Genomic DNA, 24,932 nt, shown 5'->3' with positions numbered 1-24,932 from the left:
TTTCTTTCTTCTTTTCTTTCTTTCTTTCTATCTTTTCTTTTGATTGATTCCATCAGAAGTTACATAAGATAATCACTTTTAATATTCATAATAAAATATATAACTTCAGAAATCCACAAACTTCTGAAATTTCATTTTATGTTTATGAAAGAAACTTCAAACCTCATCTAATTCTCCATTAAAGATACGTCTTATCATGAAATCCAAACTACACTAAATTGCTCAGGGAAAAGAGTACAGGAATCATCTCTTAACCCACCTGTGCCAGACAATGAGTGGAAGAAGCAGATAGGGGATGAAATGTGAGCAAAATGCTCAATTATCAATGCAGTCAAGGATGATGCCAATAAAAGTAAATGAAACACCCTTAGTTTTTCCCCACGTATCTAAGTTCACCATTTTTGCGAACAATATTAATTCTAGTATGAAACTTCGCTTAACCCAAGTTCATAAAGAGCAAGAGAAAATTCAGGAAGTGAATTTATGACTTTCTTAAAGATTTATCTTTTCCTATTATATCAAAGCTCAATTCATTCTATTTTAGCAACTTAAATATATAATAACACTTCCAGCCAATAAAAAAGCTGAGAGTGCATTAACTAAAAAAATCGGTGCGTTTGTTACTGTCATCAGTTCTTACTGTGAGGCGTGGTTAAGGATGCTTTATTCATGTGTCTGTCCAGACAGACTTTGAGCTCAATAAGAACAAGAATCATGGTCCCTTGTTACTTAATTATCCCAAATAGCACTTTACATACTGCAGGTGTTTAAAAAAATTGTGCGGATTGAATCACATTTATACAGAGCATTATGTATGTAGAACCTCAATTAAAAGATGTGATATAATTAAAAAAAAAAACAGAACTATAGAAGCTTCAGCTGATTATTAAGAAAAAAAATGAGAGGAAAAACAGAACAGGAAAACTAAGGCATGAATTGAAATTTAAAATTGGACTCTGAGTTTTGTCTCTCATTTAAAAAATCTAAAGTATTGGCCAAGGAACACTAAAATTTCAACTAAGAAAGCAAAGAAAATGAACATGAATACTACTAATTTGGGAATTTAAAAAATATATTACATTTTAGTTCTAAGTTTTAGTTCACAAATTCCAACTAACCACATACCCTGTATATGAATATATTAAAAGAAGTTATTGTCTTCTAAAACATGAAGGATATTTAACAGCTGCCTAAACAATCTTTTAACACACGCTCCTGCATGTAAGCATATTTCTCAGGGCCAAAGTTGAACCAGTTTGTCTTGGGAACAAAACTAAAAAGAGAGAACACAAAAGTAATAAAGCACAGAGTTATTAGGAAGTCAAAGAATGTTTGTTTAGGACATCACTCATCTCCATCATCTGTTTGATTTAAAATTTTATTACAAAAGATGTCTAACTGCTGTAAATATTTTCCCACTAGGAAGAGATACTTACTGGACGTAAGTACTTTTATTCTTAAATTTAATTTTTAAATGCATGTACTCTTGTCCTTTAGCCTTTCGATCTTCCAAGCATATCCCCAAAGGCAGTAGGGACCACAAGGAAGAGTCTAAGCACGGACAAAGAGCAGATCTCGCTCTGCTCCATGCCCCAAAAGTCATCTTCATTTCAATTAATTTACTTTGCCTTTATGAACTTAAGTCTTTCAAGGAGGTTGACATTTCACTCATCTGAAAAAGCTTGGAATGTGACAGGGGAAAGGGAGGAGAAGTAAATCAACGGGGTTAGCAATTTTCCAGATGCAATGTATTTTTCTTCTCCTTTTCCACCAGAAATTTTAGAGAGTCTTCTGACATTTTAATTCCCTATGCAAAACCACAGTAGCCAAAAATGCGTACAGATTATATGTCAAAAAATACAGACACAAGTGCACTTGCACATGAAGTAAATATAAATTCGGATTCACGACCCCTTTCACAGAATACATTTCTTTTAGTGCACTTATTATATGTTTGTGTATACCGTTTGACAATTCTAACTTAAAAGCAACAGCAGGTTTTGTAACTTCCTTTTGTTTCTTGTGTGTCTGATAACTAAAACACTGAGTCCATGCTGATTTTTTCCCACAAAAGATGGCATTTATAAAAATCTGTTGTCATGACTATATTTTAAATCACACCGGAAGATTTCAGTTATCACCTTTAGCCACATGGTTTCAGGAAACTATGCCCAAATATTTCATGCAAATGCTGGTCGTTTTAGAAGAGTTCTTTTTGCGTGGATTGGGAACTAAGCATCTAGGGATAAAAAACATAAAAAAAATCTTTGAGACCTGAAGATAAATTCTCAGCAGCAAGGGATATGCCCATTGTGTCGTGGAGCCAGAGAGGGAGAGATGGCATTTAACTCCCCGAAACACCCTGCTTCCGTATTTACCTGACAGCTTCGGTGTCCTGACAGGCTCGCCAGTCATTTCTTCCTTTATCAGGTACTACTTTACAAGGGATTTCTTGTCGTGCAGAACTAACATAAATCAATCTATAACAGAGGCATTTATTTAATACATTTATTCCTTTAAGAAGGTTGCATGACCATATTTCATCGATTTGTACAATAGAAGAAAGTTACTACTAAAACAGAGTTTGTGGAGACTGGTGCATGGTAAACCTATTTAGTCCTCAGATGTCCACTCTTAGATTGTAACGTTAAATAATCACAACTATTCATTTAAGCTGGTCTCACTGTATATCTTGACCGTTAGCAATTCCGCACACAGCAGCTTATTGTGATATCCTTTAAATATGAGAGAGAAGGATGTTGGACTTTTCCGTTTAAAGAAAAACAAGAGCCCTGTATGTTACATGGCCCAGGAAATATTGGCAGTGTGCTCCTTGGCTTTCATTCGGAGGACTGCGATACTGGAAGACCTCCGCTCGAACTCTGGCTTCGTTTCAAACGCGTGTCCATTGGCAGCCCCCGTCAGGAGAGAGTCAGTGAAAAAATTGTTGAGGGGCACGTGGCCGAACTGGTTCTGGTGGTTTGAAAACCCTGTGTAACTGGAGTCTGTCCGAGGCGAGTGGGAGTAAGGCGTCATACAGGAGGACGTGTCACGTGGCACCATGCATGACGTGACCACAGAACCTCCACTCGCGTTTCCTGCCCACAAGTTGTTCTGAATCTGGAACATAGAAAACAACACATATGACATTGGCGCGTCCTCGCTTTTGTTCCCGTGCTTTTGTGACACTGTATTTGCTACATTTTGTGAGCTGTCCATTGTTTGCTCCCGATGGGTGGTCTGTCATTACATTCTGAGTATGTAAAGTGATTACTGAAAAATAATTATTTGAAAGATTCTTCCAATTTGTTTTACTGTAATAGATCACCGAAACCCACATACTTAACCACATGAAATACTCTCAAAACATGTCAATCTCTTGAGTATTCTTTTTACAGTCATAATTTTTAAAATGAAATCTGGAAGATTTAGTCATGATTCATGACCAATTCATGTGCTTAGAAAAGCGGTTTAAAAGGTGGTTTTAAGTTTAAATATAGTTTTCATATTTCTAAACAAATGACACAATTTCATTTTTTACGCTCCATAGCTGGACTCAGTGTGGCAGTTTTTGTTGGAAACCATTGCTGACATTAAGCTGTTTGCTCTGTAGTATTTTTGATCAGACTGATTTTGGAAAATGTTTAACCTTTCATTGCCTTTTATTTCGTAACATCTTGAATACATAGGTCTGTGAATATGAAAAATAAGTACATATTTTAAACATTTATTCTTTGACATATATGATATAGTGAGGTTACAACAGATGTATGACATGTGACACAAATTTAGAATTCTAAAACATGACCATTACCAAATAATGGAAGCAACTGAGACAAATATTCAAGTATTAGCAAAAATATCTGAATATAATGTAAGTACTAAAAAACAAACATCATATTTATGATTGAAAATTGGGTTATAATTTGTAGCCAAGAAATTCACATTTCATATCATTAAATCTCTACAGAAAACAATTAGTACAATATGACCAACAAACACAAATTTCTCTAAAGTTATGAGCATGTAAAAACACCCTAAGTCGAATTTGCATAATATAAATTTTGAACAGAAAGTAGATTAAGGCTAGATATTTAGACAAGGATAGAAACACAACGGTCACATGCGTTACTGAGAAGCACAGAGAAAAATCATGACAAATGGAAGGAGCTGGGGGAAAACAGGAAGAGCAATGTTGCATGGTGTAGGGTGGCAGACATGCAGCCTTAGGAGATGAAATTTAAATTCTGTATGCCTTTTACAACATTATTGCAATAGATGTGTAGTAGAACACAGCAGCAATATACACCTTTATCGCATCTGCTTTCTTTTAAAAAAATCATGATAATTAGAATTATAAATTACAATGTTTTCTTTTTTAAAAAATATATTTTATTGATTTTTCACAGAGAAGAAGGGAGAGAGATAGAGAGTCAGAAACATCGATGAGAGAGAAACATCGATCAGCTGCCTCCTGCACATCTCCTACTGGGGATGTGCCCGCAACCCAGGTACATGCCCTTGACCGGAATCGAACCTGGGACCCTTCAGTCCTCAGGTTGACGCTCTATCCACTGAGCCAAACCGGTTGCGGCTACAATGTTTTCTTATATTTATTTTTACTCAAAGATTCCAGTCTACTACATCTGGCCTTTGGTGTGTCCTACAACACCCAAGCTTAAATTGTACTTTTTAAAACAACTTACTTCCAATTAAAAGTAGAAAATATGTTAGTGACTCTTCTAGATCACACTGGCAGGGAAGTTACTCTGCACAGAAGAAAGACCACCTAGCCAGTTTCAAACTGAACATCTGATTTCATCTCTTAGGTGGGACTGCAACAATTGGCAAGATGCTTATTTTAGTTATATTTTAATAATAGTTCTTTATATGAATTCTATGTAAGCTGCTATAAATGTCAAATCTATGAGATATACCTACAAATATGTATAATAGTATGCAGATTTTATTAATCCTTACATCGTCATGGTCTATGTTGTTTCAACTATGACTCATTCTATGATATGCATCCCACTTTAGAAAAATACGTAATGACTGATGCCAGTGATGGCTGAATTATGTATTTCAAACCAACAGGAGAGGCTGTTGATGTCATTCCCCTGTCCAACCAGCTCTTCTAAGTTGATTTGGTTGATTTTCCTCGGACATTCAATCAAACATTGTGCTACATTGAAAAAACCGCAGTCACATGCCTGACAAAAGGGCTTTCAGGAAATGAAAGTGAACTTGCTTGCTTATTTTTGAAAAAGTAAATGAAAGGCAAACTAGTGGCAGAGAAAGATTATTTACATTTTATGTTTGTTAAAGGATTTGTCAATCTATACATAGTGTTTAGAATTTATTTTTAAAAGCATCTGCTCATATTCTAAATGCATAGAAATATATTTACCAATTAGGTAAAAAAAAAAGGGGGGGGAAATAAGAAAGGTAAAGACAAGGAAGGTAATCTATGAATATAAATTGAGAGTATTTTCTCCCTAAAGGAATTAACATTAAACTACTTATAAGTTGAAAAATTCTCCAGTTTCCAAGACATGAGAACCAAATGTTTTTATTTTTACCAAAACTTCTCATTTAGACATGATTAGGCAAATTAAATGTGTTACTTTTGGTGAAAGAACTTCTAGCATATAGAAATATTTTCGGAACAGAGCAGATTGGTAAAGCAAGCTACCACAACAATGCTTTTAGTTAGACCTGGGAAGATAAATGTGCATGGGTGGCAATAGTGTCACACGTTTTTACTGATATGTTCTGTTTCCATGATCTCTGTCCCCCTCAGAGCCCCCATGTCTTGCTCTCATTTTGAAATTTCTGATACATCTTCATTTGACTTTAGGGATTTCGTTGGTTTTCATATTGAAAGTTATGTGTAAGTCACAAAATTAATATCCCCAATGAACTGAAGTTTTCCTTCCTCTAAAGCTTCATTTCTTCTGGATGTAAGATAATCAAAATGAGGCTCCTGAGAGCTTATGATTATCAATTACCATGTGTCAGACATTATATTAAATGCTTTATGAAGGCTTCTAATTATTATAACGCACTAAAAGGTGTGAGCTTTTACTATCCCCATTTAGCAGAAGGTAAACGTATAAAATGGAGAACTTAAGAATCTCACCCATGATTGAATGACTCCAATGGAGGAGATCAAGTCTGAGCCCAGCAAATCGTAAACCATGTTACAATGATGTAAAAATTACTCTATAAGTTAAAATTGCTTATTTACTTATTCATAATCCTAACTCTGTGGGGGTCCTTAGGCTTACTCTCTGAAAGCAAAATCCTCAATGATTGCTTAGACTCTTTCTTCATCCTCAGGCCTAACACAACACGTAATAAACCCTGAATACAAATTTATTAAGTGATTGAAAAAACTTTAAGAACATGAAGTTTGAACTGATCCATCTTACAGATGCAATCAAACTTTTATGGGCAACACATGCTAATGCTAATGTTCTACATTTTGTTTCATAATTTGAACTCTAGAATCACCATACTACAATTATTATCTTAATAGAAATCATAAAATTACATACCTACACCTTGCTAACTTTGTTTCTCTGGGTAGATTTTTTTCCCCACTCTATGAAATACTATTCTGTATTATAGATGCATTTTCTTGGAGATTCTGGTTCATTAAGCAGAAGGTGTGGCTCAAGGGGCCTATGTTAAAATAAAGGCCATAATACACACATGCAATTCTGAAAATCACCAAGGCTTGGGGAACACTGTTAGAGTCTAGCTTCCCTCCACATTCAAAAACCCCTCCTACACTTTTCATTATGTTCACTTCTGTTGACAAGAAGCTCACCTGTTTTAAAAACACTCCATTCCCTTTTGGAGAGCTCTATAAAAAAGCAAGCTGTTTCCAAATCATAGCTATGGTGAATTGTGCCGCTATGAACATAGGGGTGCATATATTCTTTCTGATTGGTGTTTCGGGTTTCTTGGAATATATTCCTAGAACTGGGATCACTGGGCCAAATGGGAGTTCTCATCAGCAAATGAGTGGATTAAAAAGCTGTGGTATATCTACACAATGGAATACTACACTGCGGTAAAAAAGAAGGAATTCTTACCATTTGCAACAGCATGGATGGAACTGGAGAGCATTATGCTAAGTGAAATAAGCCAGTCAGAGAAAGATAAATATCACATGATCTCACTCATTTATGGAATATAATGAACAACATAAACTGATGAACAAAAACAGATCCAGAGACAGAGAAGCATCAATCAGACCCTCAAACCTCAGAGGAAAGGTAGGGGGAGTGGAGGTAAAGGGGAGAGATCAACCAAAGGACTTGCATGCATGCATGCATATAAGCCTAACCAATGGACACAGACAACAGGGGGGTGAGGGCATGAGTTGGGGGGGGGGTCCTTGGAGGTAATGGGGAGATAAGGACACATATGTAATACCTTAATCAATAAAGACATTTTAAAAAGCAAACTTATCTTCCTCTATTGCTTCTATTTCTGTTCCTTAAAATGATACAGAATAGGTAGTGTCTTTCTCACATATGAAAATCTTCAAATATCCTACAAAGTTATTACACAATTGCAAGTCTCTCTTCTTTAAACACTCCTCATATCCATGGTTTCCAGACTGCTCATTCCAGTCACATTCCCCAGATATGCTGGAGGCTGTCAACACCGTTCACCCACATCAATATCCAGCCCTGGGAACAGAATATCATTTTCTAGAAGTTGTCTGAACACCACTATCGGGGAACCTGGCAGGTAGCATCACTGTTCCAGAATATCTACTTTTGTTAATATTTAAAGGCAGTATTTAACTACAAAGTTGTGTGATCTTGTGGTTTACGAAATCTGTTGTCAAGGTGGTCTCAATCTATGGCTGCCCCATGCCTCCACCAATTGTATTCTTCTGTAAGTGGTCCTTCTAAAGCTATGTGCTAGGTCTACCAGTCATCTTGTCTAAAACTGTTTATACATATTTGTCAACAGAAAAGCCATACAAAAATCTCACTCTCTGACTCATTATAAGAAATACTACATTTTCTCTTACATTGTGAATGCATATTTTTTCAATATATAGAATTGTTACTCTTTTGGGTTATTTCACAGACGCCTACAATGGCAGTGCCCAGCACCAAATAAATTTTGGGGTGTTTCTGTCGGCCTCTAACTGTATAATAGTCAAGGGCTTTAAACCAGAAAGAACGTTATTAAATATCCTTCTTTCATGTGTACTGGGGGGAAAAAAAGACTGCCTGCCTTCACACTTTTTCTTCTTTGTGTTTAAAAGGAGTGAAGAATCTTAAAACATTCTGTGTTTTAATGTGCTTCGCAACGTTTTTAAAAGTTCTAGGGATATGTTCAAAGCACTGTCCAGGGAACTTAGCCAACTGCCTCCCATTAGCATGAATGGAAGTTCCGCTGACTTCTACACACCACTTTGAACATTTATTTGCCCCTTAATGTTTTCCTAATCAAATAAAAAGTTAACACTTAATTATTCCACGACTTTGAATTTTGGAGGAAAGTTATTTTTTTTTGTCTGATTCTTTCCAAACTGAAAACAAATTTACTTAACATTCATTTTCATTCTAAGAAATTAAAAGCTATAGGTAGGAAGAAGAGGGTTCATATATACATGCATATTACACATACAAAATACACACATGTTAAGAGTTCTTCACTGTGGATATATATTTGTCATGAATTAAAATAATATAGTAAGTCATGGATATGGAAATTAACTTCACCTAGAAACTTGATATAGATATATTCTTATATAGCCAAAACTACAAAGAAAATTTTAGTATGCTAACATGGTGCATATTTCAAATATATTTGATGATTTTGTGAGTATTTTTTCATACTTTTTAAAAACCTTGTTAGTCTTTGTCTTAATTTTAAAGTATCATGATGTGTAAAAGACATCAAAGAGTTCCATGACAGCATTATATATTCTATATACTAATGTTAGTGCTATAGAAGACAGAAGCCTATGGAATTGAGTCTGGATTTAATAGAGATACCTATAAACATGAAAATATACAATTAACAGTCATTCTTTAATTTCAAAGCATCTCTAAAACCAATATTTGTCTACTAAAATAATTTCATCTAGCCATACTTCTCCTCTGTATATATAGGCTGCTCCTACCTGCTACCAAAATCCATATATACACGCACAATCACGCATACCACATACACACATCATGCTACTACAACACACTACCCTCACATCAAATAACCACACGCTTCCCTGTTAAAGGTTAATTTAAAAGATCAGAAATCAGGGATTCACAAAGAGGTATTTGTGATGCTAATATAGCAATAGCTTATTTGCATTAAAATACAAAAGTTGATTTTGGTTTTTCATCATTGACAGAATCTTTACATTTATTGATTACTCTGCATATCATTTAATGCTTACTATATAGATTTATTACCACATTATCACCATATAATTTATCAGATTTTTTATATGGTCTCTTTAAAAAATATAAACAACACTTTTTACAAAAGCAGTTCAATTTTTTTAAGAGGCTATTACATTATTTACTAGCCTATCACTTCCTTTAAAATGTAGGGTGGTAAAATATTAATAAGAATCATATGTTCGGTAACTTGCAGATATTTTTAGCTGTTGACTAACTTTAGGGTCCCATTAACTTTTCTAGTAACTACATCAGTAGGTTGCTGGCAGGGAGAAGGAATTAAGTGTTTTTCTACGTAGGGAGTTTGCTACCAGTGAATCACACACACTGAGGCTTTGTCCATCTGGGAAAAAGTCCCAACTAGAATAAGTCACAGTAAAAAGATCGATTGATCTTGTTGAGGTATTATCTAAGATAGAAATGAGGTTGCACTTTCATTAGTGCCTACTTATTAGGTGTCATTTGGCCAAAGAAAAATAAATATATTAACTTTTTTGGAAATCATTTACATTTTAAAAATTCCAAAAGTATATATTATCACCATATAGTATTATTAAGCTGAAGTGATTAGAAATCAATTCATCAGAAAAGAATCACATATAAAATACTGATTGCTATTTAGATTTTTAAAATGAAATTTCACCTTACAAATATGGACAGATATTTGGAACAAGAAAGAATGCATCATTGTTATATAACAGTTACATTAAACCAATAAAATAATCTGAGAAAAAAATTGCTTTACAGAAAAATGAAAGCATATATCTTTTCTTAGTACAAAAATACAGGCACTAAGTTTCATAAGCAATGTTAATGTCTGGAAATTTTCAGAATGACATCATATAAATATGTTTAAATTTTGTATTATTCAAATAATATTTGAATACCAAGTCAAATATATAAGAAACATTAAAGACATTTTTTTATCTTTTCCTTTAGTTCTGGATGTGTTCACAAATTGTATAATAATTATTTAAAAAATTATAGGAAAGTATACCCTATATTCCTTAAAATAAAACTTTTCAGCTCAAGTAACTTAAAGAGATCATAAAATAATACCACTTAGCATTTTCTATTTTATTTATTATTATCCAGCAAAAGTTATAAAGTATTTTTCAATTATTTTTTCACATTCCTTTACTTGTATTTTAATACATGCATGATAACCATTGCTGATTTATCAGGCCCTGATTCATTTTTGATGACACAATTGCTTAATTAAAATTAAGTTCACACCCAGCTGGTATGGCTCAGTGATTGAGAGTTGACCTATGAACAAGGAGGTAATGGTTCGATTCCCTATCAGGACACATGCTGAGGTTGCAGGCTCCAGGTGGGAGGGTCTGCAGGAGGCAGCCTATTGATGATTCTCTCATCATTGATGTTTCTATCTCTCCCTCTTCCTTCCTCTCTGAAATCAATAAAAATATTTTAAAAATTAAGTTCAGCCCTGACTGGTCTGGCTCGGTGGATAGAGCGTCGGCCTGAGGGCTGAAGGGTCCCAGGTTCGATTTCGGTCAAGGGCATGTACCTTGGTTGCGGGCACATCCCCAGTAGGGGGTGTGCAGGAGGCAGCTGATGGATGTTTCTCTCTCATTGATGTTTCTAACTCTCTATCCCTCTCCCTTCCTCTCTGTAAAAAATCAATAAAATATATATTTAAAAAAATAAGTTCACAATAATAAGAATCAAAGATTAAAATATGAAGTAAGTTTTCTATTAATATAAATCAAATATACAAATACTTTTATTTGCACAGAATAGTTTAAATCTTAGAACTGTCTAAGATTTATGTCAAACATGAACTTTGAATTTATTCTTAAAATCCTGAATAAAGTCATAAATTATAGATATTGTGTATTTGTGTTAACTACAAAACTGAAATTTAATTTTTGTGATTTTTAAATCAATTGTGAGTTTGTGCAAATTTTTTTTTCTATTTTAATGCTCCATGATTTGGAATAGAAAAGAGAACCCACAGAAACATGAGGCTTAATCAATATGGCACAGAAAAAATTCTGGGTTAAAGTTTTTCATGAGATTCACTAACCTTATTGTTATTGACGAACAATAATAGTGTGAACTGCAAGTTTTAACCCACAGGTCTGTTCTCATAGACGCCCCAGGCTTTCATGGCTTACTTCCCCCTGGCTCTTCTCTAGTCTCCTGTACGGTAGTTTCATGTGTATGAGAAACACTGGCACTCTTCAAAATCTATTTTTACATTTCTTATTTATTTTGGTAATCCACTCAATTTTTTATTTACTCTTTCCTCTTAATATATAAAATAATGTACATCTGAAACTAATACAAAATATTATTGAATGTCAAGTACAATTGGAAAAAATTAAAGGAATATATATAATACTTATGACCAATTACGTTAAATTTAATGCTTTAACAGTGGCCACCTATTAAAAGCAACAACAACAACAAAAATTAGCTAAGTTATAATTATGGGTATGTCATTAAATCACAATAAACTTGAATATTAAATATTTTAAAGAACTAAATCTATTTTCATAATCTAGAACATGAATGCACATTACTTCTTTTGGAGGACATTCTTTATCTCTTTATATGTATTTTCAACAAAATAAAAGTTATTCACCATTTGTGTCTAGCAGCATCTTCAGCAAATTGATATTGACAAAATCTGCTTCATGCTACATATAATTTACTTTTAATATATATATATACCTCTATATGAAATATTATTTATACATATTTATATAAAGCTTCCAAATATTTAATTAAATCAACTTTATCAATTATAAAATATATATTTATTTGAATAATAGACTATTATATCATATTCCTTGTATGACTTTAAATATTGGTGCTCTTAATCAGTGAGAAATTGTACAATATCAATATTACTTGTAGACCTAATGATGGTAACATTTTTGTCCCTCCATTCATAAAGGGAGTTTCATTGTATAATTACATAACCATTGCACTGGTTGTTTCATATATATGAGATTATTCATTATATCACACATCAAGTATAATTATATTACTAACATTTTTCAAAGTTTATTGGGTTGTTTACTTTAAATATTTGGAAAATATAGAAAAAAAATGATAAAATTGTGAGACTTTCTCCAAAGGTTAAAAACTGACCCAGATACCAAATTGCTACAGCACAGTTGTTTAAGGAGGGAAGTTCCTTATTCCTCATTTAGCTTAAGTAAATGTAACCTTTAAGATTAGTACAGAAAATGGTGATAGAAGAGGGTGAACAATATGCTCACAATCACTATCTTATTGCTTTATTATTCCCTTTCATTTTTTCTTTTTTGTTTTTTTATTATTTCCTTTTTAAATTGCATCATTTACAATGTTTGAATTAGAATTTGTTAAACTAGAACTGTTATACAACCATAATTTGTGTTTTAAATTACCACAAAGAGTACAAATAGCCTACAACTGGAATCCAGCTCTTGGTATGTTCAGACTCAAAGGGGCATGTATTTATAAAGTCATCAATTAAACACCAGAAAACAAGATACTGTGCAGGAATGTTTGTAATTTGTTAAGTATAGATTTAGTTATCATTTTCACTATGTACTAAGTAAAACCTCATTAAAATTTTACTTGGGAAAAACTTCCATGCCTTCTTTAAAATTTTTGATGAAAATATTTTGGAAGAAGAATATGGTCAAACTTTCCTAAAGTCACCACCAGACTTAGTTATCTTAATTTAAAGAAGAAATAATATTAAACTGAATTTGGTCTGTCCCTAGATCCCTAAATAGTAAGTTTACTCACCGACTGAATTAGTTTAAATGCTACAACATGCAACATAAGAGAACATTCAGAACACTTACTTTTCTTCTCTATTGTAGGAAAAAATAATAATAACTAATGGCTATTATAGAATGGTTACTATTTATTGAGCACTCATTATGTACTAGGCAATGTTCTAAATAATTTGCATGCATTGTTTTGTTTAATCTTCTCAAAGATTATAAGAACTTTATCCCCATCTGATGAATGAGGAGAAACATTCCTTGAAGTTAATTCATTTGGGGAAAGCTCCAAAACATATCAACCTGGCATAGTCAGGATTTGAACTCACCACTCCCTGACTGTGAGGCCCATAGTCATACATTCACACCTGGCCCTCCTCAAGTCTCAGGATTTAGCTCAGTAGGCTGTTTAGAAATCAACCTATTCCTCTCAATAAAAGAAAAAGCTTTATAATGATGTTCATCAGCATCTACACCACCATAATGACCAACTCAACTCTAGCACTAACAATGCTTCCATTTTACAAATAAAGAATCTGAAAATTAAGGAAGTAAAGAGACTTATCAAAAGTTACCCCACTAGTAAATGATCAAGCTAATACAATCCAAAGCAAACCTAAGGACGTAAAATTAGGGTTCCTTGTAAGAATGAGGGCTAGTTATAATCTTCCAGAGATTTTTATACTTTAACTAAATATTTTAATCACCAAAATAATTTTTAAAATGCTTTGGTTTTGATAAATTACAAACAAATTAGAATCTAATATGATAGATGCTTTCGTGCATTTTCAATCGAAGGGCAAAGGTATTTCTGGTTGTTGGGTCTAATTTGCATCAAGAAGCACCTGCAGAATTTGGTACAAATATCACTTAGTTCTTTCTTGAGGGTATCTTTATTTTTATTGTTGACACTATTATGATGTCCCCATCACCCCCTTTGCCGACCTCCACCCAGTCCCCGCCAGCCCCCCTCTGGCCATCACCACACTGTAGCCTGTGTCTATGGGGTGTGCATATTCTTTAGCGAATCCTTCACCTTCTTTCATCCAGTCCTCCTCCGCTCTGACAGCTCTCAGTCTGTTCCATGTATCCATACCTCTGTTTCTATTTCCTTCATCAGTTTGTTTTGTTCATTAGATTCCATATATAAATAAGTCACCTACTTCTTAATTTGTCCACAAAGCAGGAAAATTGGTCTGGCTCATTTGTATAACCCCCATGCATACAACAGTACCACACATACTATATTTACTGGATAAAATGCAAAAAACTTTGGAAAAAATAATTGACTTGAAAGGTTTCAGCAAAATCTTTCTAGTCTATTCCTTTTAGCAGAGGAGGAAATTGAGATAAAAAAGGAAAAGCTACTTGCCTAAGACCACAGAGTTCGTTAATAGCAGAGATTCAGAAATCAACTGTGGTACTGAAAATTGATTAATTTTAGGTTTATAATGTACTCCTGAAAAAAATATTGAAGTGAATCAATACTTTGTTCACATCTATTCGGTGTATGTACAAGAGTGGGCAAATGTAGGTGTACATTTGTATGTGAATGAGTTTGTTCTTGTATTATTATTTATTAGTTATTATTTATTTGTATTACAACTGTAACCCCACTTTTATCCACCCCTGTATAATTTGCTTCATACTGTGGTGATACATAGGTAAGAATTGAGTCATCTTTTAAAAAACTTTATATATATAGTAAACTGGCTGGCAGACACTGTATACAACCCATCACAGTCATGGAGAAAGTGATATGCTGATCAAAGGAGGACTGGGAAAAGGTTTCATGGAGGAAAAGGGGTTAGGTGAGGGGAAGGGAATTCAAGAGAGAGGGGACAAATTCAGCACAAGCAATGAAACAGTTTTTAAAAATATCATGTTTTGGAGAACATCAAGTAGTTTAACTTATCTAAATCATAGTATTGTTGAATGGCAACTAATATTGTGAGCTAAAATATTTTTTTTAATGCTATTTTCAGTACTACATTAAATTATTTTACTACTGATATCTCACCACTCACTTCCTTATTTGTTTACCATCAGATAGGAGTGAGCTAAAGAAAAATAATATATGAAAACAGTCTAACAGTGTCTACATTTTTAATGCTTTATGTCTTTATTTTATACATGTTGAAATAGAAACATTTTTGCTTCCCAAGGTAATTCAATGTTTTAGGGTCAAAATTTAACTCTTTCATTGCTCAATGATACACTATAGAGATAATGTTACATAAGGTACCCTGGCCTCCCACTTAGAGATCCTGGGTTCCGGTGCAGTGATTAATGGCTACAGGAAGAAAGTTGGCAGTTACTTTCTCTTACTGTTATAGCTGTTGTTACTATAGTGCAATGGAGACCAGTGGAAACAAAGTGTTTAGAACACTTTAGAAAATATTAATTATTATTCCTAAGTAATCATATTATATGTTATATATGGATAACTTTATGCTAAGTAAGATCATTATCTACACTGGGCAGGCTTGAGAAGATCTTTCTAAGCCATCTCTGTTTTTCGTGTATCTCTATGCATGCCTTTGCTTTCTTGCCAAATTGCTAATTCTTTGTTTCTGTCCTGCCTCCAACATTTTCTAGTTTCCAACTGTTTTTATAATTAATAACTTTTTTCTATAATTAGTAACAGTAACCAAATTCAAAGTTTTATTGCACTGAGCTGTTGTGTTCTATTTTGGTTTCTATTTTTCCCATTATACATTTCTATCTTCAAGCCACAGGATTAAAAAAAAAAGTTTCCTTTGGGCTGACGCTTGGAGACATGGTACTGTCATAATTCTTTTTTCAAACAAACTAAAAAGTAAACCCCATATTTTAAAGTTAAAACAAAATTTCCCCTTACAGTGGGGGAGTGGAAGACACTTGATTTCAGAATTTCTGGCAAGCAAACATTACATGACTTCCCAGTGTAGAAAAGCACTATGGATGTTATAGTATTGATTTTAGTTATTGTTGACAAGTGGCACTGTCAAAATAACTTCCACATCTGATCTCCGTGCTTCCATACTTAAATTATGAGGTGGTACCACCAATGTACATACAGCATGGAGAAGCCACAGGGAGAATTAGTGTGAAATTCCCATGACTCGTGAGGGCAAATTTTAAATTACTCCTTTGCTAGAGTGTAAAAGACTCAAATGTATAATTCATACCATTTTCTTTCCTGCTTGAGCTGCTGGGTAGCCTCATTCTGCTAATTGTTAATATCTAAAGCTATGCAGCACAGTAACACAATGGCATGATGATCCTAGGAAAAAGGGCATCTAGTCAGAGTATATTAAGTAATATTAAGCCACTATAAAGAGGTTAATTGGTCCCAGGCACTATAATTAATGCTTTAGGCTACACTGAAGACGAAAGGGGAGTTAGAGATAACGCAACCAATAGCAAGGAACAAAGTAAAAAAATGGGGTTTACAAGAAAAGGAATGACAATTGAAATAATAAGGCATAAAAAATATATAGTCAACTATTGTGGAATAAACTTATCAGACTGTTTAAAGTGCATTTAAAAAGAGTTCCTAATATGTGACTTATTTCTAAAGTCCTCATAGTCAACTATCGCCTCTAATAGCTCAAAATTATATAAAATATATGCTATGTCGCCCTAACCAGTTTGGCTCAGTGGATGGAGCATTGGCCCGCGGACTCAAGGGTCCCAGGTTCGATTCCGGTTGAGGGTATGTACCTTAGTTGCAGGCACATACACAGTGGGAGGTGTGCAGGACACAGCTGATCGATGTTTCTCTCTCATCAATGTTTCTAACTCTCTATCCCTCTCCCTTTCTCTCTGTAAAAAATTAATAAAATATATTTAAAAAAATAAAATAAAATATATGCTACGTCTATTATTTTTTATTGTTATTTCACTGGTTGTGAATATATTCGCTGCTCCCCCTAAACTAAAGTGCAAATTTGAATAAACAGCTTAAGCTGTATGCTCCTTTGGTATTAATTTGCTAACCCTGCAACCATTTAAACATATTTGCTGAGACAGTCTATATGGGCAGTTAAGTTCTTGCCCTCGGGAGCCAGAATGCCTCTGGTCAAATCAGGGCTTCACCACCAGTGGAGGTGAGTATATACCTCCCCTCTCTGGGCCTCAGTTTCCTCACCGGAGACATGGGGATAAACAATAGTGCCAACCACATAAGGCTGCTGTGGGGATTAAATGAGCTCATATACACACCCTGCTTAGAGCAGTGCCTCAGAGAGTAAGGGCTATCGTCATATAACAAGAGGAGAACACTGCAGTGCCTGCTCTCAGGGAGCTTGCAGCCTAGAGGGGAAAGAGCCCCTTAGGCCTCTGCTTAGAACTCAACTAGGACACTCAAAAATATTTGGTGCATAACATTTCATCAGCCCTATGATGATAAGCAACCAGGAGTGTATACATGCTTTTAAACAGAAGGAAAAAGTAAGGGAACTGCTTTAAGATACGTTTTTAAAAGTAAGAGAAAACACAATTCTTCTCATGGCAGGTGTGGCATTTATTCCAAAGCCACTAGCAAACTGCAGTACAAGGCTGAGCCATTGCCTCCCTGAGAGACTGGCCTCTAAGGAGCTACTTCTATGATCACAGACAATTCCTTAGCTCACCTGGGCCTGCTTTCCTAACTTCTCAAATGAAGAAGCAGAATAAAATGATCTCTAAGGCTCTTGTACATATATAATGTGACACGAATAAATTTGGTGAATTTATCTGGAGGAGTGAAGGCCTCAAAATAGGTTGTTAAGGGTCAAAACAGGCATCAGAACATAAGGAGAGTAGAAAAATAGAGGACTGAATTCATACTAAAAGTGTATGAATTTATAGTTGAAGAAAATGAGTACCTTAAGTAAGTTTGGGGCTGTGACGATTTCGGTCCTGGACCATCAAGGTATTCCACCAACATACACGTTACATATTTGTTATCTAAGTGGTCTCTTACAGCGCATATCATTAAACAAAAAGGAAGTAAATAACAGATGGCTTGTTCCTTATAATATGTGTCAATCACGTACCAAATACAGTTCTGAATAATTCAGTGTTAGGATAAAGTAATACTCATTTAGAAAGGTAAGAATATTTTTTACTTACATGCATTACAGAGTATGGATAAGAAAAAAACACACCTCTAAATTAAAAAAAAATAGATGAAAAAATAATTTCTAGTCTTTAAAATGAGAACTCCCATTATAAAGGGAGGTATTTTTTTTACATGATAAAAAATTTTTAAATTATATTCATTCCTAATTCTACATGCATGGTAAGCAGCAAAGGACTAAATGTTTCCTCAAACAATGAGCAATTTCAAGGCTAAAAAGACAATATAGGAAAAGAGATTATTTTAAGTGGAATGCAGGATTCATATACTACATTTGACACTAGGTTTTGTCGGACTGACTCGTGAAACATTACCTACAGAGATAGCATGTCAAACAATATTCAATATATTTTTTGAAATAAATAAGGGAAGTGATTTTGAATAATTAAAATGCAGAGTAATTAGCAGACATATACAATTGAATGATGCTACTTCAGGTGCTGCATTGTATAACAAGGAAGAGACCCTGAAATATTGTTAAATGAATGGCTCTGGGGGGAAAAAAGTAACAAAATAAATATTTTAGTAAAATTTAACAAACATGAAAAAAAGTCTTCTGGAGTTTTAAATTCTCATTCCAAACCTTTATATTAGATATAATAAAGCCTATACTAGCTCTTTTAATAATATACACAGCGCATGTATTTTTCTTGATCAATATTCCACACAGTTTATCATACCTGAGGATAGCTGTCAGTCCTGGGCAAAACTGATATATCATAGGTGGCAGCAAAATGGCTTTTAGCTTGTTGTATTTGGCCATAACGTTCTCTTTTCCTCCACTTGGCCCTTCGATTTTGAAACCAAACCTAATTTTCAAAGAAGTAAAATTTTAGCTAAAGAATACTTGATAATATAAATGTGATGTTAAAATAATTCAAATCAGAAAGGTAAATCAGGTCAATCAAGTTACTAATAAAATAACTTTTTATCAGAAAAAAATCCACAAATGTTACTTTCTATTTTACCTTTATATAAGTGGTATAACCATGAGGCACTATAAATTAACATAAACAGACAAAACACTTTAAAAACATTTATTTAATATGATTGAGCCTCTGTTTTTTCAGTTACGAAAAATAAAAAGGATTTAGAGTATATGATCCTGAAGGCTCCTTATATCTCCAAATTATCATAGATATCCTCCTCTCAGAGAATGCTGCAAGTTTGAGAGATGTTCATGACTTTATAATTGGGGGTTATGCACATGACATTAACCCAGCCAATTTATAACCAAATGAATATCTGGGTCTATCAAAACAACTATCTTTAAAGCATTTCATAAAGTGAAGACTTTTCTTGATTATACCCATACTTACATACTCTTAGAAAAAATTTAAATATAAAGACTTCATCAAAAAATAGGTGGCATCAGCAGAAATATCATGATTATATAGAAACATAAAATATTAAGATTAGATATAATACTGAGCATGATAGAGACAAAAGTAAAATGGAATCATCTGAAGTACAATTATGGTTTTAAAATAAACAAATGTGTTTATTACATCATACCACTTAAAACATTTATCTTCTCTTATAAAAAATATTCAGCCATCATCAAAATTATTCTCCAATGCAAATGACTTACAGGTAATAAATAATAAAAGAAATAGAGCAGATATAACCAAGTATGAAGAAAGTCTATGAGTTAGTGGGACCTCTACAGGGTCACTACACTGTCATACTAACAATATTTATTGCAACAACCATTTTCCACAGAGGGTTAAATATTCACTAATTCATACTTATCACTCTCCAGAATTTTCATTTTAATATTTTCATGTATTAAAGGGAAAGATAGAAAAGCATCTTCAATATGTATAAATTGATATTTTTGAGTAGACATGACACAAACAGCTCCCAGGAACTCTTTAGTCTTTACACAAGTACGTTCAGAATATAAAATATTTAGGAAAGAAGCTGGAAATCAAATATAAAAATGCAAATTGTAAAAAGCCTTTTATTAAAATTATGTGAAAGTTTTATTCTTTTGCAAATTCAATTATAATCACACTATGGAAACATTTGCATACTCAGTTTAATATGTAAGCATATATCGCAGACGTAAGATGGCACTTCGGAAGAGTTTTCAGCAATTAAAACAAGGCAAAGGGAGTTACCTGTTCAGGGCGGTTTCTTACAACACTGCTGGCCAATGTGTGTTATCCATTATGCCCAGACTCAAGACAACATCAACAACCAAACCAAACAAAATGTAATGCTTTGCTGTCTCCACAGATAGGCATCAAGAGCATATTAAGGGAATTTAGTAGTAAGGTGTAATTTTTTTGTGTGCTTTTTTCACTAAGAAAAGACCTTGACAATCTCCTTAAAATGGATGCCAATAACCACTCTGATGTGAAAAGCAGGAAAAAAAAACAACCTGAATAAATTAGGTTCAGGCTGGCTCTCTGTGCATGTTCTTAGACAAAAAATGAATCAGGACTTGATGAAATGTTAAGGGCGAAATATGCATTGTACACAGCTGACCCCTCTGTATGCAAACACTTTTTTCTATGCTTACAAGTATAACTAATTTAAATATGTGGGTACCAGGAAAAAGGAACACATGCGGGCTCCTGTTAACACTTGACAATTCTAAAACTTTTCGTTAGCGTCAACTTTCTATATGCCTACTTCCTGAACTAAGATAAAGTAACCATTTGCTTCCCCAACTACAGAAAAAAACCTGCTGCTTGTTACCCTGCACCACCAGATGTTGTGTTTAATGATGTAAAGGCCTTAACGATGGCTTAATCTTCAGAATAAATACTATTACTCCACTAGGCACAAAAGTTTTCACTCATTCATTTATTCTGTAGTTTATGGGAACTGCAAAATTCAATAGTTTCCTATTTAGAGTAATAAAAGCATGCCAAGGAAAAAGGTCCTTCTCCCAAATGATTGTTATTTGGAACCTAATAAAATGCAGTGTAAGAATATCAACTCTAATAAAAGTAAAACATGCCTAAGAGGATAAAATTTTATCCAGTATAATTTTTCCTTTTCAAATGATTACAAATATAGTATATTAAATCATCCAATTTGATCATCTGAATACAACTTATAATTCACTACATATTTTTTAAATTACTGTATGATCATTATTTCTATTGCCTCCGCAAAAACTATATAAGTTATCTATATTTAAAATATTGAATGGAATGACATCACTGGCAACTACTAAGGTGATAAAATTGAAAATGAGTTATATGATCTTTAATTATGTATAATAAAAATAGATTTGCTTTACATAACAATTGGGAATTTATGAGATTGTTTCTTTTTTTCTTTGTGTTATTATTACCTTAACTTCAATAAAATTATATAGTTATAGGCCATTATACAAATAACTTGTCAATACCTGGTGTATAACCTTAAAACAAAACTCAATAGCTGATAAAATAGAAAAACAAAATAAAACATATGCATTAAGTGAATAACTATGGTTCTATCTTTTGCCTTTTAAAAGTAATTTTTGAAATCAGAGGTATATTAAGATATTCAGTTCTTTAAATAATCGATGGTTTTATGCCTATATAACTCAAGTATTCTTTTTTATGTTTGTATGTAAGTTGTTACATTCTTTGCGAGTAAAAAGAAATTTTAGCAGACCTACACACATAACATTGTTCTACATCTTTAAATAGTTCCTTTGTGGCAAATGCAACTATTGAAGTATTCTAACACTACCTACCTACACCCACCAGCACCCACCCAAGGCCATCATATGGCTCCTACCTGGACCCTGGCCTCAGTGAGCTCTGTCCTCAGAGCAAGTTGTTCTCTGACGTACACATCTGGGTAATGAGTTTTCTGGAAGACCTTCTCCAGCTCCTCCAGCTGCAAGCTGGTGAAGGTGGTTCGGTGTCTCCGCTTCTTACTGCTGGATACGTTGCTGTCACATTTATCCCCAAGTTCATCCAGCTCTCCCTTCTCTGGCATCCCTTTCACGGGAGACATCCGGAGACTGTTACAGCTGTCCATAGCTCTATTTAGTTCAGTGTGAAGTGGCTGTCCTTCTACTTTAGTGATCCCATAGTTCACTGTAACCAGGGGAAAACAACAGTTCTCAACATTGTGAAACATTTAGATGAAGGACTTAAGTTGTAATTTAGAGCATCAGGAAAAGGGTCTGCGAATGATTTATTGTGCCAGTATTAATTCAATCATCACATTAGGTACAAGTATTAATCCACTTTGGGCAGGTTTAAAGCCATTTTTAAATGTGTACATGGAACTCATATAATTTGCCCAAATTCATAGTTCTACGGGACTAATGCAATGTTTATGCACATAATTTATAATCAAATTAAGGCAGTTAAATTAAAAGTGCTCCAGATTTTAAAAAGCCCAAGTGAGCATAATTTTTGAAAACTGAATCAAATTTAATAGAAGTCATATGTTTATTCACAGCAGACAAAATTAAAATTAAGCTACTTACACGGCCAAAGAAAGATATTTCAAATTTAAATATCTGTAAACCAAAATCCAAACTCTTTCCAAAAGTTATTTTCCTCCTCCACACAAAAGCTATAGATTTCCCACGTGGTGTTGTTTCTACTATATTTTGAATATTTCAACTGTATATTCATGTCTGCACTTTAATTTTTTTCAAAAAGTGATCTAATTTTTAAAAAATGATTTTATATTAGTTTCTGAAAGTGTTTACCATAGAAAACTGAAGTAGGCTTCTTCAGCTTATAAATTTGTTTACAGTTCTTGCTAAATATGCCATATTTATTCTTAACTCATAAAGTATGTTTTAAGGTAGAAAGCTTTATTTCTACCTCTAATAAAGCATAGCAATTAAACCATCTATTAAAAGATTACAAAGAATTACAGCTGGCATTTTGTTTAGGGATGTTTTAATTTCAGTGATTTCCTCCAGATTTGGTTGCATGCTTGGGGTATGATATAAAACAAAAAATGTATCATGTGGTGCCACACACACACACAGATGCAATTAATGCACATAACAAAATGGGAGGCATTTTTTTGAAAAGTAAAGTCAACCCAGCCAGAACAATAATTTCCAATGAACTGTCATAATTTCTTTTGCTTTTGTCTGTATTTAAATGATCTCTCACAATGTATTTTTACAACTGCTTTAATCATTTTACTAATATATTGAACTTTAATGCCTACATAATTGAAATGCCAAATAACTTTTGTGCAAAAGAAGATGTGATGTAAAACTAAATATAAAGAAGAGCCATGACTGATGAACAATTCGGTTTTGTCTCTGCGGACAGAGTTAAATGGGGAACTGCGGTAATTAGCGATAGGGGGAGGGGAAGCAGTCCTGAAACTAAGGGCATCTCAGGAGAAAGACTGAACTTTCCTAAAGGTAGCGGACGGCTGCCTATGTACCCCTTACTTCTTTCACAGTAAAACTAGTCCTAGGAGTGTGATGTTCGTTTAAAAGTCGGTAAAGCATCAAAAATCACCTATTTCTCTTCTTATTGTGGATTCCCGACAATTTAAAACATTATGATTGAGTTCTATCCAGCAGTCAGCACGGCATCACAGAACCATTTAAAAACAAAACCCTGTCCATTCTTACGTAGAAACCTAGGAATTCCAAACATCTAAAGATACTGCAGTCTGAAAATACATCCAGAAAGCCAAACATTTAGTGTATTAAAAATAAAAAGTAATTGATGTGTCTTTCTAAATAAATGACCAAAATGATTAACTGATTTTCTCTATCGCTTTCGCCTTTATTTTTGGTTTAACGTTGCAAGTCAAAAGAAATTTGCAACATTGAATTAAATAGGTACTGTGTACAAAGTATTTGGAAAAGGAGCTACTATGAGCTAGTGCTTGCCAGATCTTCAACCTCCATTAAAACAGGGGGCAGGAGGCTTGTTGTAAATATTTCACACTTAATTCGTTTGTTATTTTAAAGCAACCCGCTCCTTACAGCTTAACTGTGGAATATATACAATGATAAGGAAAAGTCCTCTTGGAATTGTAAACTTGATTGAGCTGTCGCGCTCTGAGAAAAAATAGGTTTGTATTGGGTTACAAGATAGAAAGATGGTTTGTTTTGATAACATTTTGACTTTGAGAGACTTGGCCATTCAAAGTTGAAGATTTCACCCAGAAGCATTCCGAAAGCTTCTGCTGTGACTTCTAACGTGGAGTCAGAAAGCTGCACCGTGCACAATTCCGGAGTGAGTGATTATACAAGGGTTCTTTGCCCGAAGCTATTTAAAGTGACTGTTCTTCGGAAATTTGAGTTGTATTGCAAACCCAAAGAAGCAGAAATTACAAATTCACACAAGCTAATCTAGCAATTCTCCAGCTTCGCACAGAAAGATATCGCTATGTCTTGGGGGGGGGAATTTAAAAAAAAAAAAGGTTTTTCATCTAAAGGAGTTCAGAGTGCTCTCATTCGTGACGACAGTGACATCCCCTAACGAGCTGTGATGGATTTCAGCTCCCGCTGCCGGGCGGCGCGGCGGGCTAGCAGAGGAAGCGCGCTGTCTTGACTCAATTACGCTTTATTTACCGCCCTCTCGGTTTACGCCCGGACCTGGGTACCGAGAATCGGGACCCGCAGGAGACAACACTGCGCAGCCAAAGGGGAGCCGCGGGGGCACGGCGGTGCCCACTCCCCCCGTTGCCCTC

At 34.1% G+C, this 24,932-nt stretch overlaps 1 protein-coding gene across 1 annotated transcript; it reads right to left on the bottom strand.

Moving 5' to 3' along the window:
• Positions 1-2,498: 2,498 nt before the first annotated feature.
• ALX1 (ALX homeobox 1) lies at positions 2,499-22,385 on the bottom strand. The gene is made up of 3 exons (XM_015571114.1): positions 22,038-22,385; positions 18,974-19,102; positions 2,499-3,120 (listed from the first exon to the last, which is right to left on the bottom strand). The coding sequence occupies exons 1-3, from the start codon at positions 22,383-22,385 to the stop codon at positions 2,800-2,802; spliced, it is 798 nt and encodes a 265-aa protein (XP_015426600.1). The 3' UTR covers positions 2,499-2,799.
• Positions 22,386-24,932: the final 2,547 nt, after the last annotated feature.

Source organism: Myotis davidii, unplaced genomic scaffold (assembly GCF_000327345.1).
Source record: "Myotis davidii unplaced genomic scaffold, ASM32734v1 scaffold26, whole genome shotgun sequence".
In the NCBI taxonomy this organism is placed as follows: Eukaryota; Metazoa; Chordata; class Mammalia; order Chiroptera; family Vespertilionidae; genus Myotis; species Myotis davidii.
This window is presented reverse-complemented; position numbering and strand designations above follow the sequence as displayed.

What these genes read in the sequence shown, in the direction of transcription:
- ALX1 (XM_015571114.1), bottom strand. Translation starts at nt 22,385, where the DNA reads ATGTTTCACAATGTTGAGAACTGTTGTTTTCCCCTGGTTACAGTGAAC. An exon ending in TCACTGAGGCCAGGGTCCAG is followed by an intron (nt 19,103 to 22,037) that starts GTAGGAGCCATA and finishes TTTGAAAATTAG; the next exon opens with GTTTGGTTTCAAAATCGAAG. An exon ending in GGACTGACAGCTATCCTCAG is followed by an intron (nt 3,121 to 18,973) that starts GTATGATAAACT and finishes TCTATGTTCCAG; the next exon opens with ATTCAGAACAACTTGTGGGC.